Below are 20,436 nucleotides of genomic sequence, written 5' to 3'. Positions count from 1 at the left end.
AAAGTAAGTATTTTCCTCCCCCTACATGTTCCAATAATGTCCTAATGTGTAGATTGAGCCCAAACCTGTTACAACTGCCTCTAAAATCCTGCACTGTCACTCAAAAAGGTGTTACTTCGGGCCCGAGGTGCCGTCATGCACGAGCTTAATATAGAAGCTACAGTTACACGTAAGACCTGGGATATCAGTAGTGAGCATAAAATTACCAATTTGCATCTAGTCTCTTTAAGCTCGTGCATGACAGTTCTTTGGACCCGAGTTAACACCATTTTGAGGGACGGTGCAAGATTTTAGAGGCAGTTGTGGTGAATAGGTCTGAGCTCATTCTACGCATTAGGACATGGCTGGAACATGTAGGGGAAGGGAAATACTTAATTCAAAAGAGCTAAATTTAATTTAAAAAAAGCTAAATAGTGTGTACAATTTCACCCATCCATCATTGTTTTGTATTTTCAACAAACATACACAGTAAAAAATAATCAAGCAATGTCATTATTTTTCAAGAAATGTATTCAATGCCAGTTGGAATCCAATTCAGTGCTTTAAATGTGGGCGCGATTACTGAAATGACTCTGCACCACAGAAACCTTCCATAAAATATGTAATAAAATAGAAATAACTACTATCTGTTGCAGAGTTATACAAGCTTTCTGAGCCCACAGTAAGGGTTATGTTATTTTCTAGGAGAGCACTGCGCTCTGGAGTGCCCTGGCCTTAACGTTGTCTCTGACTGGGTGTGATCTCACCTGCACACCCAGAAGGCCGTAAAAGATGAAAAACACGCAGCTTAGCAGGAACACGTTCAGCAGCGGTTTCAGGGACGCGATCACCGCCCGCACGGCCAGCTTCAGTCGGCGGGCCCGCTTCAGTACCCTGTCGCACAAAGCAGCAGGGTTCAGAAGCCAAAAAAGAAACAGCCAATAATTCTATACCATGAAACCAAACACTGACTCACTTTGAAGACGGTCAATAGATAGATATAATAAGTACACACATTTGAAGTGTTTTGTCTGCAGAAAGAAAGTTGAACTAATGAATAAGATGGTGCTTTTATTTTGGTGTGCTGAATCGAAACAGGAGCAACGTTGTTATGATTTGAACTTATGCACGGCGTCAATTATGGGAAAGCATGTTGTTAGATTAGAACACCAAGATCTTGATACCGATGATAGTACAAGAACTGCCTTTCCAACTATTTGTAAGATCATTTTAAAGGTGAGCAACTCCCTCAATGGAATCGATATTGGATCGTAAGCCCAGATCAATCAGAAAATCAGCGGTATCACCCATCCTTACAGCAAATACAACACCGTCGAGTATCTATGGCGACGTACCGGAGCGGGCGGAGAGTCCGGAGCAGCCGCAGCACTTTGAGCAGCCCCAGGAGTCTGCTTTTGCCAGAGCTGGCCAGGGCCACGGTGATGTTGATGCCGCTGATCAGCACGAGCGCAGCGTCCAGGGCGTTCCACGCATTGCGGAGGTATGCGCCTTTCCCGAAAACCAAGCCGTTAGCTAGCACCTGCAAATAAGCACGATAACCTGATAATGTGGCTTTCCTGATTTCGCTCTGATTTAGTCCATTTGTAAGATTTGTTTTGACACTATTTATAGGAAAAAAGCCCTGAATGTTTTAGAAGAAAGTAAAATAAACAAATAACTAAATTAAACACAATTGCACAATGGGTAATAGAAATATCTGTAATAGATAAATGTTCTTATTTGTTTCTATTTATAAGATAAAATAAGATAATCCTATTGATTAAAATGTAGTGTGGCTTTAAAGCCCAAATACGACATTTTCAATGCTGCGAATGAAAAAAGGTTAAGGTTTTGTAAACACTCAATCAAACAGAGAGGGGTAGTTCTAATATTCGAAATAAAACTGGAGACGACAAGCGACTGTTGAGCGTAAAATGGTGTCTGATCTCATTCAGAGCGGCAGCGGAGTGGGATCACGATCAGAATTTACTATACGATAAATAGTTGAGCAATATCATTATTTAATCTAAATTTAATGCCAGTTTGAATCCAATTTAGTAACATTATAAGGCCTTAATGGTGGCACAATTCATTCAATGACAATGCATGAAAGACAAAAGAATCCTTTCCATTTGAACATTCTCTGAGTGAATCTTCAGCGTAGTAACAGGGGAATGAGCAGAGGGGTTCGAACACATGACCCTCCTATGTGTTTCTCACCTTGAGGGTCATCTCCAACATGAAGATCGCCGAAAACGTGTAGTCCAAGACGTCCAAGACGAACCGCATCTAGAAGACGGTCCGCGATTAGTTACAAAGCAGCGTTCACATATCTGCGCACTTCCCCGACGGAGGGCTGTGTTATCTTACTGTGGTGCCCCTGGCGATGTTGGGGTTTTCCACGGCCACGGAGACGCAGCTCGCCAAGATGAAGACGAGGATGATGATGTCAAAGCTCCGTTGGGACGTTATCTTCTGAAGAAGCTGACGGAATCTGGGCACACAAGAAGGCACGGGTTATATCTCGATTCCAGCTCGACACGCACCAGACTTTTGGACGTCTGGAGAAAATGTGCTTGGTTAAGGTGGGGTTTAGGAGCTTAGGTGGTCTTAATGGTCTGAACCTACATTGTCAAATTTAGCACATTTTTGATGTAACACATTTGTATTGCACAGAAAGCCTTATGTTAGCAGAGCAGTGCATAAACTATTTAATCTTGTGTGAGCTCTTATTCCTCATATCACATGTTCCTCTGCTTTCAGCTGCAGGTCGAGTCAAGCAGATTTGATGATTATTCCAGAGGTGACGCCATTTTAAAGTTTGACCTTTTTTTTGTATGGTTTTCTGTTTTCAATTGGAAACCATTGAAAATTGAATAGATCAGTCCAGGGTATTTTTTTTTTTAGACTTTGTTTTATATTTAACCTTTGTTTAAAGCAGTGCTAAGTAACTCATGTCCCCTCCTTAATTGTCTGTGAGAGTAAACACTACGCTGACAGAAAAGACAAAGGGACAGAGGGACATTGTACATCAAAATACACAATGGAGATCATTTTTTTCGCTCAAACTTGGCTTTAAGTGCCGCTAGTCTGAAGCTAGCTTTGCCCGTTAGTCTGTTAGCTTCTTCTAAGTGATTCCATTAGTGTGTATTGTGCCTCAGACATGGTGGCAGCAAAGTTGCAATTGTGGTTTTCTGGACAGAGACACCAGGGGGAGATGAAAGACCCCCCCCAATCATCCCATTAACACTTGTACCCTATTTTCCGGACTATAAGTCGCACTTTTTTTCATAGTTTTTTTTACACCGGAGTGACTAATGTGATCTTTTTTTTTTTAATTGAAATATATAATTTCACATGCCACTAGAGGACACTGCAGGCTAATCGAGCAGCAGAAAAAAAGTTTGGAGTAACAGCCAGAGGAGCTAGTTTGCAAATGAGAGCTTGAAAAACATGTTACCGGGAGAGGCTTGTCAACGGTGCAGTTACGCCTCCGTGCCCTGGTAGTTGCCAAGGTGATTGTCAGGAGTGACACAGAGGAAGAAGATTTCAATGGATTTAGTGATTTGGAGTGAGATGGAGAGTTTGGTATGTTCTTTATGCTACAGTTATCTGAACTGTTCATGTGATGTTAACATACCAGACAGACCTATTTCAGCTGCTGTTTATGCTTCATGTAGCTAACCATCGATGTGTTGCGTTAGCATACCGTACGCCTATCCAGCCTGTTGTTTTTTCTTCATGAGGCATATTTTGGCTAGTGTGTCTTATACTCCGGACTGGAGCGACTTAACGCCATGTGTCGCTAATTCACGACATACCACTTCCTGCAGGTCTCCACTTAATTTAGCACAAGCATGAAAGCAAAAATACTGATAATATTTTTTTTTTCTAAAATTGTAAATACATTCAGGCGTCAAGGGGATATATGTTTTTTTCGTCTTCATTACGCGTATTTTGGCTGGTGTGTCTTATACTCCGGAGCGACTTAGAGTCCTGAAAATACGGTCCCCGGACGGACTACAGAAAGGATTTATTAAGGTAAACAAGTTACTTAGTACTTCTTTAACCAGGAAAGTCCCACTGAGATGAAGAATTGCACATGTTTTTAGTGGTAGGGGAAACTGGAGCATCATGACCTTCTAGCTGTTGTCTGAACATTTTATTTGTGCATAGGGATCCATTGAATTTGTTCTCCCGGAAGAACTTTTTCAGCAAAGAATGTATTTTTGTGCGTAAAGGCTGTAAACTGTGATTTTTAGATGTCACAGCGCACGACATGGGGATTGTAAAATCGTAAGCTGCACTCGCCTCCACTGTGCGATGCTTCAAAGAGACAACCATAGCTACGACCAAAGTGTTATCTTAGCAGTTTCAGTTTCTATGTTGTCCCTGTCTCACTGTACGACCTACCACCTGCCAAAATGGCTTTATTGTGCCGTGAATGAGGCCCTTTACCCCTGAGCGCATGTGAGACTGATAAATGTCTGCATCTGCACCTATAAGATAGGCCTACCTGTTGTTCGGAGACAGGAGGAATAAGGACCAGTGCTTTCGCTTCTTCCACCAGGAAGGGGCGTATTTTCTGCCGACTGACTTGACGTAGCGCAAAGCCACACCTCTATAGCCGGGCTCCTCCTCAGTCGCCACCTAAACACACAGAACAGAGAACAGTAGCATGAGGAAGGCGTCAGAAGTCTTTTGTCTCTTTCTGTTTATTTACCTTTAGACCATGTTCCAAATTATTATGCAAATGACATTTTTCTCTGATTTTCTACATTGTCAACTAAAATGAGAGTCAGCATAATTTTCAAGTCTTCAACTGTTAGAGGATCGTTTGAATGTGGTTGAAAAAATCTCCCAGTGATAACAGCATTTTTTTCAAAAACACTGTTTGAGGGGAAAAGCTGAGAAGTTTCAAGGTGATACAAGTATGGTACAGGTCTGTGATCAATTCAGTGTAAGTGTAGCTTTTTCAAGAATTAGAATTATGCATTATATGAGAAATATTTGGTACAATCAATAACTGTCCTGTAATATTGCAATAACAATATTATACTTAAGTATTTCAACACATTATATTCACCAAAACAAGGCAGAAATTGAACTTAAGTGGGAAAATTGTAAATAAAACTGAACTGGTCTATGAACAGGATCTGCAAAAACAATGGAAAAAGTCACATGACATGGAAAAACGCGCTGTCATCAGGGCAAGGAACAATATCATCAGGTTTGCCGCTCACAGGGTCCTACAGGGAATTTTTAATTTTATTTCGGACAGTGAATCTGCTGCCGGACGAGAGGAGAGTTTGTCTGGCCCTGCAGGTGCACAAGTCACAGCTGCTTCCTGTTTGTCAAGGAAAGTGCACGAAACATGAAAAAATGACTGAAAGCTTAAAGAACGTCTGCCTCAACGCCGCTCAGCCAATCAGATCCTACGAACAGAGTCTGCAAACATGGAAAAGTCAATGCATAAATAAGTCCCGTGACACGGCAAACTCACCGCTGCCGCTGGAGGCCGAGCTGCCGCGGGGTTCTCTGGGTCCAAAACGATGTCGTCTGGGTTGGCCACTTCGAGGTTCTACGGGATAATGGAAACGTTTCATTCTTGAGACTCTCGGATCTGACTTTCCACTCTGAAAGTACGATATTATTCTATTCGGATCAAGACGGGGTTGTGAATGTGCCCTAAATCATCCTCCACGAAAGCGACGCGCAAACAGGCTAACCAGGAGTTTGACCATTCGGACACGAACAGAACAAGTTTGGTGAAGGTTTCCCGGATGTTAAAACTCCACGGAGGACTCTGTGTGACGTATATGGGAGTGTGGGGTGTGGAAGAGGGAGATAGGGACTGAATATGCAGCAGGATTACTGGAAAACATGCACGAAAACAAACTCACCGCTGCCTCTGGCTGACAAGCTGCCGCGCTGTTGGCAACGTCCTAGGGGAAAGAAGATGAAATATTTTGAGCATTTACACCGCAGAAATTGCATAGCCTGGTAAAAAAAGAAACTAGCAAGCCGAGCATTAAGGGAAGCGAGAAATGGCTTGAACTGACAAAATTCGGCAAGTAACAACTAACAATACATGGCAGCCTTTTAAAAGAATTCCAACTTGAATGTAGAGCCAATGCGTGATGATACAACCCCCACATTCCCAGCAATATGTTGCTCAGGAATGCTCCACACTGTGGCTTTAAGCATTCCAATTAGCAACACTTCAGATGACAGCCCATGAGTTCAAAGTGTCACAATTGGCCACACCGCCTTTGCTCTGCCCAATCCTGTCAGACCTTGGAAGCTAAGCAGGGAAGGGCCTGGTCGGTACTTGGATGGGAGACCGTTTGGTTACCACCAGGAAGCCTAGCGAATGTAGTGAGTGGTTGGTGGTGGTCGGAGGGGTGCAGACTGGTTGCCTCTCTTCCGTCAGTCTACCCCAGGGCAGCTGTGGCTACAATAGAAGCTTACCACCACCGAGTATGGAGTGAATGAATAATGCAATGTAAAGCGTCTTTGAGTGTCCAGAAAAGCGCTATGTAAAACCAATGCATTATTAATTGTAAACATGGTGTAACAAAGGTGTACACAGCTTTGTAATGTCATTCTTAACCTCTTAACCCCCACTTTAACCGAGTGCAAAGTGACGACAACATGGCAACAATGCAAGGAAAAAGAACCATTAATATAAGTTTGTAGCTTTCAAATTTCTTAAGATTTGCAAACTTTTAATCAAACAGAGGAAAGAGAATTGGACAAAACGAGAAACTTTTGAACAACAAAAGTCAATTTCAGTCCAAACTGCAGCTGAATATGTTTTAGTCCATAGTTTTCGTATTTTCGATGAACTTATACTGCAAAAAGTGTTGAGTAACATCAGCATTTTCAGATAAAGTTTGATCTAATGCCAGTTTGAATCCAATTGAATTCTTGATGACATTTAAGGCCTTGATTTTGGCACAATTTAATCACTTTTAATGCTTTTTAATGCCCCGCGGGCTGTAGTCTAAAGTGAGACGCTATGTCCACCTTTGTTACACCTTGTAGGCCTTTGTTACACATACACACAGTTATTAAACCTTACACTTTAATGTGTATTTACCTGCACTTACACACTTACACTAAAGTGTTACCTTACAGGGTCTAATTAATGTTTGAGTCATGTGCTTTGAAGGCAAAATAGTGTAAATAAACTCACCTCGTCGCCGTCCGGTTCCATCTGCAAGAAAAACAGGGACATATATCCGTATCAGTGAAATGCACATGGATAAATAGCTCATAAATACTTTTATTTCTCTAACGGCTCAGTTTAATCCGAAAATGTGAAGATCTCTGCGGATATTTGAGAATTTGTCAAATCAAAGCCCAGGCCTCTGTTCGCTCCAGGGAACGGTGCTCCAGACAGTGCAGTGCAATATTTCAGTGTGATCTACAGGAGCGTTCACTTCTCTGGTGTGAAAGTGCACACGTACCTGCTCGTGGAACGTCTCCACGACGATGCTGACCAACACGTTGAGCAGCAGGTATTTGCAGAGCACGATGACCGTGATGAAGAACAGTGCTGCCCAGGCGTTGGTGGCCTCCATGCCCGTGTACATCACAAGGTTCCAGTCGCTCAGGGTCTGGATCTGCGCAGGCATAAGATCACACATACTGTTTACTTTGTGCACTGGTAGAATTCTGCCATAGTTTTCCGGCACAATGAAAGATCATTGTAACTATCCAAACAGACGATTAAAAATGTTTACCAGACAGCATTCATTAAGAAGAATACTGCGGATACTCAAAAACTATCCTTAATCTACTACTAGCATTTTGTGCCCTATTCGCACAGGATTAGAATGATGAAATATTACTGACAAACTCCGAGTTCCCCAGGTAATTCTAGTCCCGTGCGAGTTGGAGTTTGGAAAGTTTTTGACCAGCATAATAAAGTATAAATAAGGACAACATCGATTCAAAACGTATTTTGACCAGAATGACCAGACATGAATGCTGTCTTTTTTTTCATCCATTTAAAAAGTATGAAAGAGAATAACTATATGGCGTAATTATATTTTCTATTCCTACAATGCAACAATATTGATATTTGTACATTCTAAATGGATGTAACATAATTTAAAATATATATAGCACCTGTAGGTTGGTTAGTGCTAGATCGTATGCTCCGGAGGGACAGTCTGCTGTGAAAACGTGAGATATCATGACACAAATTAAGGTTAGGGCCAGGGAAATGGTTAACCTCTTAACTCCCGCCTGAACCGAGAGGATCTTTTTCCTCACGTCATCAGATTTTTTTTCCCAACATTTTTTTGTTGGGTATTCAACACATTTTTGTAACTGTTTTGTCATTTTTTTTATCACATTTTTGTAATTTTTTTTGTCACATTTTTAATCCATTTTTTCGTCACATTTTTGTCATTTTTTTAAATCAATTTTTTGTCATTTTTTCATCAATTTTTTGTTACATTTGTGTAATTTTTTTGTCAATTTTTTATCATTTTTTTGTCAATTTTTTTCTCACATTTTTGTCACTTTTTTCTCACATTTTTGTCCTTTTTTCGTCAAATTTTAATCAATTTTTTGTGACATTTTTGTCATTTTTTTGTGACATTTTTGTCATTTTTTCGTCAATTTAATGTCAATTTCTTGTGACATTTTTGTGACATTTTTGCAACTTTTTCATCAATTTTTCGTCACTTTTTTGTCACATTTCCATCATTGTTTTCGTCTCAGTTTTGTTTCTATTTTCACACCTTTTTTCCAGAAGCTTTTGGACTGGGGTAAAGCCAAACAAAATGTGCTCGGTTCAGGTGGGAGTTAAGGGGTTAACTTTAGGGTTAGGATTAGGGTTATTTGTATTTTTAGACAAACCAACTCATAGATCTATACAAAATCACAGCAGACCGTCCCTCCGGAGCATACGATCTAGCACTAACCCTGTAGGTTTCATATGTCCTCACTTTTGAGCCTAAGTGTCCTGCTTTTCAATGTCATGACCTGGTGACCCTCGGTGAGGATCAGCAGCAATGGGAAGGCTCACAGATAAGGAGCACTGAGCTATACAGTCAATACTAGTGTAGCATGTGGGTGACCTATTGCCCTCTTCACCGTGGTTACCGCATTCCAGAGATAACCAAAACCCCCACTTCAAGACGCGTCTTCACTCTTGTGAATGGCCTACCAGATTGAACACAGTTCGGGACAAGAAAAAGACTGTGACGATCTTTCCTTTAGACTTCACAACCAGACGAGAACTCTTTATTGACCTTCGAATTGGACTAAAGACTGAATCTCAAACATCCGATTTGAGTAATAAGCCAATTCTTTAATTCATGGACAGTGAGAATGAACTCAACCGATCTGTTCTAATGATGAATTCTTCCCCAGGTCAAAGAGATGCAATGTACATACATACTGTTCGAAATGTTGGAATGCATTTAGAAAGTTTGTGAAGTTGTTAATGTGTTTATCGCAATAGGAATGTATTTCATGAATTTCTCGCCAAGATACGGCTTCCTCCCTTCCCACTTGGGCCCTAATAATATCGGGTTACGGACTGAAACGATTGGTCGAATCCACGGAGAAAAAGGGGCCGCCCCCTTGGTATAAAGGAAGGAGAAATAGCCAGAAACTTCCCTTACCCTTGCTCTTCCTTTTAAAACGCGCTTCTGAGTTGAGTTGGAAGGAGGAGGAGAAAGAGACGGCAGGATGAGCACATGGCTAACATCCCCCGCTGAACTCTGACCTCTCCTTTGTCTCAGATGGACCACAAGAACTTTAAGTTTGAGCCCGTCAGTTGACCTGATTTTGTAACTACCAGTTACTTCTTTTTAAGAACATTTGCATTTTTCCTACAAGACAACAACATTTTTGATCGCTGAGCTTTCAGCGAAACCAATTTGAGTCTAGCTGGTCAATCCAAACCCCAAGGCCCCGAGGAGCTGGAGAGAGACCCCCTCGCCTGCATCAACTTGAGAATTGCCACCCGAGAGACCACGACCAAACAGGCCGTCGGACACCAGAACTTTGGATCGCCGGACCACAGTTGGCGTGGAAAACCTTTCTCACGGTCGTAAGCGTATCTCACAGACCTAGCTCAATAAGACTCACATAACCACCTTACTGACTTTCAGATACAATTTTAGAACATTTTATCTGATTATTCATCCTGTTAGCCTTCTAGGTTATTCTGTTTGCACTTTAATATTTAATGCCGTCTGTTAATTGATTTTGATCATTAAACCTCCATAAACCACAGTTTGCTTTGGTAATGTCTGTGTTTATTATTCCAGAATAAGGGTCCATGTGTACGTCCAAGACCTCATTTCCTTCAGATAAATCTGTAGTTAGCCTCCTATTCTTACTTTTATTTTGTTCGCTTTTAGAACTGGTGCCCCGTTAAATTTTAAGGCTAATCTACAACCTATTAATTAATTAATATACAAATTAATTGATTAATAAACCCTCATACCCTATATATTTGGCGGCCCCGTGTGAGGCGTCATAAACTCTATCTGTTATTAATGATCACTGATCATTCCAAAGCAAACTTTGAGGTTCAATCTTATCAAAAAAGTTGTTGAAAAAGAAAGAAAAATGCATTTTAAAGGTGTCCATTGAAAACAAAACTCTCTGCGCAACTCTCTCTCAATGCTACCGTTTATAGGTTGCAGCACATTACTTTAAATGTGATTTTTAAACATGCATGTTCTCTTTGTGCTATCAAAAGCACAATTCTCAAAGGCCTTAAGGTAACCAAATTTTAATAGCTGCGAATTTTCCAGTATTAAAAATTACCTGTATGTTGCAGTAAGTAATATAATTTGTCTGCGAGTTTTCCAGAAATTGTAACTTTACACTGCATTGGTGTTAAAACTGTTCTCCCCTCCTGCAGGAGCTCAGATAACACCCCTAAGACCCCCCTCCTTACAGCTCTGGTCAAGGAGATGATTCACCCCTGGCCCTTGGCGCCAGAATGAGTCAATCATCCCCCCAGAGTGGGCCGGTCTTAATGACATCACTTCCTTAGAGCCCGCCTACCGAAGGCTGTGCCACTATCTCTGCCCCCTACCGTGAAGGAGGAGACAGAGGCAGAAGTGATTTTTAAGTGAGCTTTGATCACAACGCTCTCTTCCAAGTAAGTAAGCTTTACTTGAGTAACTTAGACAAGAAAACTTAAACTATAAACACATTCAGTTGTACCTTAGTTTACTGTTGTTTTATTGAAAATAAAGCCAAAACATTGTCCTTTTCCATCTTTAACAGTTACTGTACTGTTCTTCCTTCTCAAGACTAACACTTGTCTTCGGCTTTAACTGGTCTTTTCTGATTGGGTCTAACTTAATGACTTGTTTTGTGGCCACACTACAAGCTCTTATTTGCCTTTATCTAGACCAATGCTCAGCCTTGCAATTTAAATTGCAATCTCAAATTGTAACGCATAAAATTTTACAATTTTTAAGCTAAAGGGCTCAATTCAAATTTACCCTCTCTAAGTAAAACTTAGTGAATTTTCATCCACCTCTTGAAATCAATTTTAACTGACTGACTGCTGGACAGTCACCAATCAGTTAAGTCAAATTTTGATATTGAATTTAATTAATTAATTTGATTTTAATTCAATAATCACTCTCCATGTCCATGTCCTTTCTTCTCATTCATTTTTGTCTCATTCCCCTTTCATGTCTTGCTTCATTCCATCTATCAACCCTGGTTTTAGTTAAGCACAATTAAAACTGGTTTGTTTCATTGTGACCCACAGAAGGTCAAGTCAGACTTTAAAGTTGTCAGACCTTTGATAAAGCAACATGCCTCCAGGAAACTTAAAGAACCTGTCTACAGCCGCTGTCTACAGACCAGGCCAGGGAGACGTCCTTGACTGTGTAGACAAAATGCAGGGAACAGATCCCTCTGAACTTGAATCCATAATTACATCTTTAGTAAGTATAACATCACTTACAGGAAAACAAGAGGAGAATCTGACATTGTTAGCTAAAATGGCAGTTGCAATGCATTTACAACTTAAACAAACACAAGAAGCATTGACAGACACAAGGAGACAAAATGATGAACTTGCATCACAAAATGCCTCTCTCCAAGAAGAGAATGCAAAGCTTATGAGTGACAAGGAAACTAAACGTCTAGAAAACCAACATCAAGAGGTTGGACAAAAACTCTTCGAGCAAGAGCAAGAACTGAAATTTGCAGATTCAGAACTTGACAAAACTAGCAGAACGCTCTCGGAACGAGAACTGGAGCTAGTGACAGCCCATGCTGAGCTAGACAGGACGACTCAAAACCTTAACAGGTCTGAGTGCCTTCTCAATAAAGCCACCCTAGAGGTAAGAGATTTAAAATCTGAAATTTTGATTCTCCAAGAAAACCAAGAAAAGGACAAAACAAAACTAACTCACATTCAGAGCCAGCTTACAGCAGCTCAGATTAAAATAGATCACACGACGCTACAGCGCACGATCAGTGAGGAAGAAAAGAGCTTTAAAAGAGAGCAAGAAGATCCTCCTGAACAAGGAGTGAGATCTCAAGTGTATCCCCTGGGAACACTTCAGGAGGAAACAAATAAGTTCTTAAGGGACTTTCCTCCTCCACCTGCTTTAACATTGAACCCCAAGCCACCGCACCTGCAGCGGTTGGACAGGCTCATCTCTGAGCCACCTGATCAATGTTATGCTTCACAGGAAACAAACGATCCCGTCAAGATCTCCACTGGTGAGTTTGAGCGTGGATATCGTGTTCCAATCAAAGATCTTGACAGAATTGCACAACATGTCATTCGCTTTGATCCCAAGTCTGATGGTGCTAACGACACAAGCACCTACTTAAATGACATTGACTTTTACCTGCGTAGATTTCCAGACTCTACGGCAGAAGATAGAATTTACCTAATCAGGTTTACTTCAAGTAGAAATGTGGGAAGTTTCATTGATAGACAGGCGCGTCACACAAAGGCAGACTATGGTCGCCTTTGCCAAGCTCTCACAAAAGAGTTCTCAAACTGCCTGACTACTGGCCTAACTGCAGCCTTAAATGTGAAGCAGACTCGACAAGAGTCTCCACAGGCTTATTATTGCAGACTGCGTGATGCCTACTTTAGTTCAAATGAACTTGAGATGGAGGAAGATCTCCACTTTAAAACACTTTTTGTTCTAAATCTTCATCCCACAACAAAGTACCACCTTGGCATCACCGCAGATCCCGCTACTCAAACGAGCTACCAGCTTCGTGAACTAGCGATGCGTGCTTTCATGAAACACAAACAATCGATGATAAAACATCCAGAACTTTCCCTAGTTCTTAATCTCGAGTTAAAGAACTCACAACAGATAAGAACACAAAACTGCAAGTCAAGCAGTTCAAACATGCGTTCTTCTCCAGAAAAGAAACGCAGAAGTGAAGTAAAACCGACTCAATGTCAACAGACAAATGAGAAGCATAAGCAAACGCTGCTCTCCAGCCCTGAACTTGAGTGTAGGCAAAACCCCACCTATGGCAAACAGTGCCAAACAAAGCAGCATCTCCAACAGGGGGGTCACTACACCCATCATAGTAAGAACAGAGAAAATCGGGATAGCACAAAGCATCTCCGAATACACAAAAATTCTCAATTCTTCTCGTCAGGAGAACCTGAAAGAAATCAGAATCATGGCTTTCAAAACCAAGTCAGTGAACTTGACAGCTCAGCTGATCTGACTCACTTCAGTGATGAAAATGACACTTTTATTGAACAGACTCCAGACAATGATGGTAAAGCTGAGCTATCCTCATTAGCCTCTTTAATCCATCAGAGCTGTGATAAAATGTCAATTAAACAACCTTTCAAACGTTTTCTGTGTAATCTCACTGAAAAAGGTTTGGCTGGAAAATTTTACATGCCAACCACTATTGAGAATGCTCTCCAAGAGGAAGCAATGCTTGACACAGGTGCTGACGTCAGCATAATGTCAACCTCTCTTTTTAGTGAAATTCAGGAAGCACTACAACATAAAAGAAGAAAAGTAAATCTTCACTCTTGCTTCCTTGAAATCCAGCCATATGCAGACATTCAAACTGCATTCACAGAAATGGCGTACATTCGCTTGACAATTGGACCGATGACAGTGGTCCATCCATTCTTTGTGTCTCCACTTGATATGATGCCTCTCCTTATCGGAAAGGATCTCCTCAATCGATTTGAGCCTCTTATTGATTTCAAAGAATCAATACTCTATGCACAGGTGCTGAAACCTTGGCCTTTCTCACATCCAGGAAACTATGGTGAGATCTTTCAGTGTGCCACTCTAACACATACACCTGTCCCAAAACATAAGGACTACAAACACAAGAAGTCAGGTTCTGACCCAACTCAGTCTCAGAATAACGTCTGGAGACCCCAAACCAACTTCTTGTACAAGGACACAGCTCTACCTGAGCTGAACTGTCCACAAATGCACCCAGAGAAGACTCAAGGTCACCTTTGTGACCCCAGACAAAACAATGAACTTCAAAGTTCATTGAAGATCTTATCCAAGCAGGCAGTCATTGATGACAACGCTGTAAAGGCTAGCCTAGAACCCCAGCTCACCCAGCCAGGTTCTGTTCAGCCTTTTCCCACCCTTCCCACCCTATCTTCTATTGTGGCCCCTCACGCTGCCTCATTGGCCACCTCAACCCCCTCCTCCACCCTTTCTGAGCTTCCCTGCTCACACTTATCAGACCTTGCCTCACCTCGGTCTGATGCCTTCTCCAATGTCGTCCCTAACACAGACACTGCCTGTGAACGATCCTGACCTCATGTTTTCGGCCTTTGGTCCCGCCAACGGATCCAGCCTGGCCCGGACACACTCACTTCTCTTATGCTCATGGTGCACCCGAACCACAGGGGGGTAGTGCTGGCTCAAGCACATAAATCCTCTCTGTCGGCCCACAAAGGCACTCAGACAATGCAAGAAATAAGGCAAAAGGAATCCTGCTGCCCACATGCATGTACAAATGCAAATGATAAAGGCACGATTAACAGGTCAACCTGCAGCCAATGTCAGACATCAGGTCTGAAGAAATGGGTAAAGCCCACAAACCAAAGGTTTGGAGATAAACAGAACGATCTCCAAAAGCAGAGACACTTAACACCTGCCATTACCAAACCAGTATGGCATGGTAAGTTATCAGGGAACAAGGTAATTAGTTATCGCAACTGCCTCCAAGCTCTGAAACAAAACATCTAGTCCACTGGACAGATGAACTTGGTGCTCCAGATGCACACTTGTAAATAAACAGGAAACACAGCTCCTGTTTGTAAATAGACACTAGCCAGTCTATTCAGTGTCAATAGCAATCACTAAAGTTTTTCAATAGCAATTCCTTCTCTAACCAAAGGGGGGAGCTACTTTAAACTTTTTACTAACCTCTGCTATCCTCTATGCATGCTGTCATAACCATTGAGGCTTTGTTTTCAGTTTGACTGCAGTTAAACTCTGGACAACAGAATACCATTCAATCAGCAGTCAGTTGTCAATGCTCAAGTATTGCTTAAGACTCTTCAATCCATTGTGCAAAATCTTTTGTTGTAAAGGAAATCTTGGTGAACTCGCAGCCTTAGATATCAGCAACTCTAGAGACTTTGTTTTTCAATGGACCGCCTCAGTAAATTTAGCGCTTCTACCGCTTTTCCAAATTTAGGTGTCAAACCTGAACCCTTAGGACTTAAGTCGTGCATAGTTGCACACAATGCAACACATATAGCTTCTAGCTAACATTGTAGCCACAGCAACAAACACGTAAGACTAAACCTAGTCTGTAAACACACTTGCCTATTGCTACACACATTTAGCCTAATATTGCCACAGTTAGCAAACACCTGAGCCGACTCTGTGTCAATGAACATCGGGCATCGCCTTCAGTCAACGGCCATCCCATCACATCACGGAAATGGCGTGCCAACCTCCGCCGTAGGGTGGAGCCTGCCACGAAGGGGGGACTGTAGCATGTGGGTGACCTATTGCCCTCTTCACCGTGGTTACCGCATTCCAGAGATAACCAAAACCCCCACTTCAAGACGCGTCTTCACTCTTGTGAATGGCCTACCAGATTGAACACAGTTCGGGACAAGAAAAAGACTGTGACGATCTTTCCTTTAGACTTCACAACCAGACGAGAACTCTTTATTGACCTTCGAATTGGACTAAAGACTGAATCTCAAACATCCGATTTGAGTAATAAGCCAATTCTTTAATTCATGGACAGTGAGAATGAACTCAACCGATCTGTTCTAATGATGAATTCTTCCCCAGGTCAAAGAGATGCAATGTACATACATACTGTTCGAAATGTTGGAATGCATTTAGAAAGTTTGTGAAGTTGTTAATGTGTTTATCGCAATAGGAATGTATTTCATGAATTTCTCGCCAAGATACGGCTTCCTCCCTTCCCACTTGGGCCCTAATAATATCGGGTTACGGACTGAAACGATTGGTCGAATCCACGGAGAAAAAGGGGTATAAAGGAAGGAGAAATAGCCAGAAACTTCCCTTACCCTTGCTCTTCCTTTTAAAACGCGCTTCTGAGTTGAGTTGGAAGGAGGAGGAGAAAGAGACGGCAGGATGAGCACATGGCTAACATCCCCCGCTGAACTCTGACCTCTCCTTTGTCTCAGATGGACCACAAGAACTTTAAGTTTGAGCCCGTCAGTTGACGTGATTTTGTAACTACCAGTTACTTCTTTTTAAGAACATTTGCATTTTTCCTACAAGACAACAACATTTTTGATCGCTGAGCTTTCAGCGAAACCAATTTGAGTCTAGCTGGTCAATCCAAACCCCAAGGCCCCGAGGAGCTGGAGAGAGACCCCCTCGCCTGCATCAACTTGAGAATTGCCACCCGAGAGACCACGACCAAACAGGCCGTCGGACACCAGAACTTTGGATCGCCGGACCACAGTTGGCGTGGAAAACCTTTCTCACGGTCGTAAGCGTATCTCACAGACCTAGCTCAATAAGACTCACATAACCACCTTACTGACTTTCAGATACAATTTTAGAACATTTTATCTGATTATTCATCCTGTTAGCCTTCTAGGTTATTCTGTTTGCACTTTAATATTTAATGCCGTCTGTTAATTGATTTTGATCATTAAACCTCCATAAACCACAGTTTGCTTTGGTAATGTCTGTGTTTATTATTCCAGAATAAGGGTCCATGTGTACGTCCAAGACCTCATTTCCTTCAGATAAATCTGTAGTTAGCCTCCTATTCTTACTTTTATTTTGTTCGCTTTTAGAACTGGTGCCCCGTTAAATTTTAAGGCTAATCTACAACCTATTAATTAATTAATATACAAATTAATTGATTAATAAACCCTCATACCCTATACTAGTCTGGCGACTTAAAGGGACTATACAGAGTTTAAAAATGTTAAAATTATGTATTTTCCTCCCTCTACATGTTCCAGCCATGTCCTAATGTGTAGAATGAGCCCAGACCTACGAATGAATAAGAGACTTGTTGTCATCATTCAGTTTCCATTATCCTAACATAATTTCTGTAAACCTGTGTGAATTACTGACATTGCTGATCCGGTGGGAATGCAGATAAAAATAACCAACGTCCCCAGGTCATTCTAATCCCATGCGAATACGGCTTTTGTGAATAAAACTCAGAATATCCATGCTGAAAGAAAAGCTTATGTTCTATTTATTGGCTGTGAGAGACTGCGTGTGAATGAACCGACCTGAAACACAGTGACCATGGCCCACAGCAGGCTGTCGAAGTTCCGGCGGGCGTGGATGGGGTCATTCAGACTGGACAGGAAGTTGGTCTTGCAGCCGAAAATATGCATACCGAGCACACTGCAATGAGACACACACAATGAGCTATGTTATGGTGTTATATACTGTATATCCGACAAACAACAGTTGAAGTTCAATCCTTGAAGCCCCTCTTTCCTTTAGAGGGCACATGTATACAATATTAGCTTTGAACAGAGGCATGCATCGGACGGTACCGGACAACATGTGCTTTTGTTTGGGTGCGTTAACACAATTACGGCCAAGCTGTAGACGACATCGTTTTCTCCTGGGACACGGACATTGTTCAGCTCACGATAGCGGTAATGAAGTGTTTAGTTGACCTGTGACAGCCTTTAGGTAGAACACAAGGCAGCGCAATGTAAATGAGGACATGAATGTGAGGCTGCCATCAGAGACCAGAGCTGCTTGTAATAAACCACGGCTCAGTCGACCTCTTCTCTCTTTATTAGCGACGCCCTCTCGCCAGATGGCCCGATGCTAACATATAGCATCAAGTTAGCATTCTCCGTTATTTATGTATTTATGGGCTGTTGAACCACTTTGCACCTCTCCATGTCTTTGTATCTTTATTTAATAGAAATAGTATATTCATATTTCAGCATTTGTTAAAGTAGTTTTTGAATAATTAGAGAAAGTTTAGATTTTTCTCCAAATTGTTTTCCCCCTTAACTGTTTTTAAACACTTAATTTAGCTTGTTCAAAACATCTTTCATGTATGTCAGTAACTAGGGATGGGCACCGTTAAACGGTTCCTACTTGGAACCGACCGAGGCGGTATAGAAAAATTGTAATTCTTTCTCATTCAGAGCTAAACAAAATCAGTTATGAACCAGGACTAAACCAGGACTGAATAAGAAACTTGAGCTTTTAGTCAAACTGAAAAGCAAAAAAGAGCAGTGACAACAAGAAAGACGTCTTTACCTTTAGCGACAGACCCGGAGGCTGAGCTTACGTGCTCTTGTTTACAACTTTACAGCAGCTGCAGCGACAGGAATATCAAAGATTGTTTGTTGTTTGTTGAAAGTTAGCGCTCACTCTGTATTAGACATTGTTGGTCCAGTTTTGGTAAATTGTTAGTGGCAGAGTGAGGCTCACACCATGTCAGGATCTTTGACGTGTGAAGTTGCTTTCGCTTCGTCGAACAGCGCAGTGTGTTTAGAAAAGTTTAGCTGAAAGAAAACCATGTCCTGATGTGGATCTGTCCTGTCTCTGCAGCTTAAGAGGTAATAACGTCCTTTCTTTCTTTTTATTACTGCTTAAGTGGAAATTGTGCTCAAAACACAAAGTCACAGGCGACGCTGCTGCTCCTGTGTAGCTTCTGCTGTGCCGTTTTAGGATTTTTTCCTGAACTATACTTTTAATACACGTTATTTTTATTGAATTAAAATAACATAGGTATCGAAAAAAGTACCGTTAAGGCACCGGAACCGAAAAGCAGGTATCGTTAAAGTACTTGGTATCGGAAAAAAACGAACGGTACCCATCCCTATCAGTAACCTACAGGAGAAGCATGAACACCTCGAACCTTCCCCAAACAGATTGTGGGTTGGTGTGGGATCTTACCTGTACCAGTAGATGCTGAGGAGCAGTAGTGCGCAGAGCCAGATTGCCTTCTGTAGCGTCTTCCACAGCACGAGCAGCAGCTTCCTGAGCAACTTGGAGCAGAGCACGCAGCGGGCGAACTTGAAGAGCGCGGAGTATCGTGTACGGGAAATCACCTCGCCGATGCTGCGCACAAAAAGCAGGAGTTAGCCAGGTCTGGAGAGGCATGAAGGACAGACGGATTCGGGTCTGAACTACCTGACGACAACGGTCACAAACTCCGCGACTCTGTGGAAGTCTTTGAAATAGCCCCACGAGTGAGCGGCGAGTTTCATGAGCATCTCCAGCAGAAACAGGATGGCGAAGACGATTCCGCAGATCCAAATGGCGTCGTCCATTCCGTCAGGCTAGTGGGAACAATAAAATAGTTATTAAGTACTGTATTGGTGCGGGAAAGTAATCGGAATCGGGTCAGAGTCACTGGCATCGAAGAAATGAAAGTAAATCTTTAGGTCTTGTGTTGATGCTGTTATTCCATAGACTTCACTAAAGCACTTTTTTCACATTATATCACCCATATTGCCATAATTTTTTTCTCCTTTTCCAATTTGTTTCCCTCATTTTTGCTAACTTTTATTACAAACATTTTTCTATATTTCTGCCATTTCCCCCCCCATCTTCCCCAATTTTTCCCTCAATTCATTCCACATTTTCACCCATTTTTTTACACAATATTTCCTTAATTTTGCCACATCTTCCGCACATTCTTGTCCTGTTTTCTGGTTCTAGGTGACAAATACTAAAGTAAATGTATTGGAAAAAGTATCGTTCAGACATCGGTATAGAAAACCAGGGATCATTAAAGGGCCGGTATTGGGAAAAACAGTACCCAGCCCTAGTCACCACGTTGAGATCAGAAAAGGGTGTGATTCATGTGTTTGTCCAGCAGTACACATCTCAGTCCTTTCTAAAATGTGAAAAGTGGACATTTACTGTGACCTAAACATCGATATTTGACATTTGATCATTTCAAATAATTGCAAGGGACTATGGACAAGTCTGTAAAGAGATACTGTGCTGAAATACTGTGGTTCTTGCTCTTTGGTGGAACAGA

At 41.7% G+C, this 20,436-nt stretch overlaps 1 protein-coding gene across 1 annotated transcript; it reads right to left on the bottom strand.

Moving 5' to 3' along the window:
* Positions 1–4,491: 4,491 nt before the first annotated feature.
* On the bottom strand, positions 4,492–19,725 carry LOC306971927 (voltage-dependent T-type calcium channel subunit alpha-1I-like; the record flags this gene model as incomplete). Its single annotated transcript, XM_079568366.1, has 7 exons — positions 19,581–19,725; positions 19,344–19,508; positions 17,702–17,819; positions 7,452–7,607; positions 7,178–7,198; positions 5,483–5,560; positions 4,492–4,629 (listed from the first exon to the last, which is right to left on the bottom strand). Exons 1-7 carry the CDS (start codon positions 19,718–19,720, stop codon positions 4,492–4,494), a joined length of 816 nt encoding a protein of 271 aa, XP_079424492.1. The 5' UTR covers positions 19,721–19,725.
* Between the last annotated feature and the right edge of the window lie 711 nt (positions 19,726–20,436).

The sequence above is a fragment of the Gobius niger genome, assembly GCF_951799975.1.
Source record: "Gobius niger genome assembly, chromosome: 12".
In the NCBI taxonomy this organism is placed as follows: Eukaryota; Metazoa; Chordata; class Actinopteri; order Gobiiformes; family Gobiidae; genus Gobius; species Gobius niger.
This window is presented reverse-complemented; position numbering and strand designations above follow the sequence as displayed.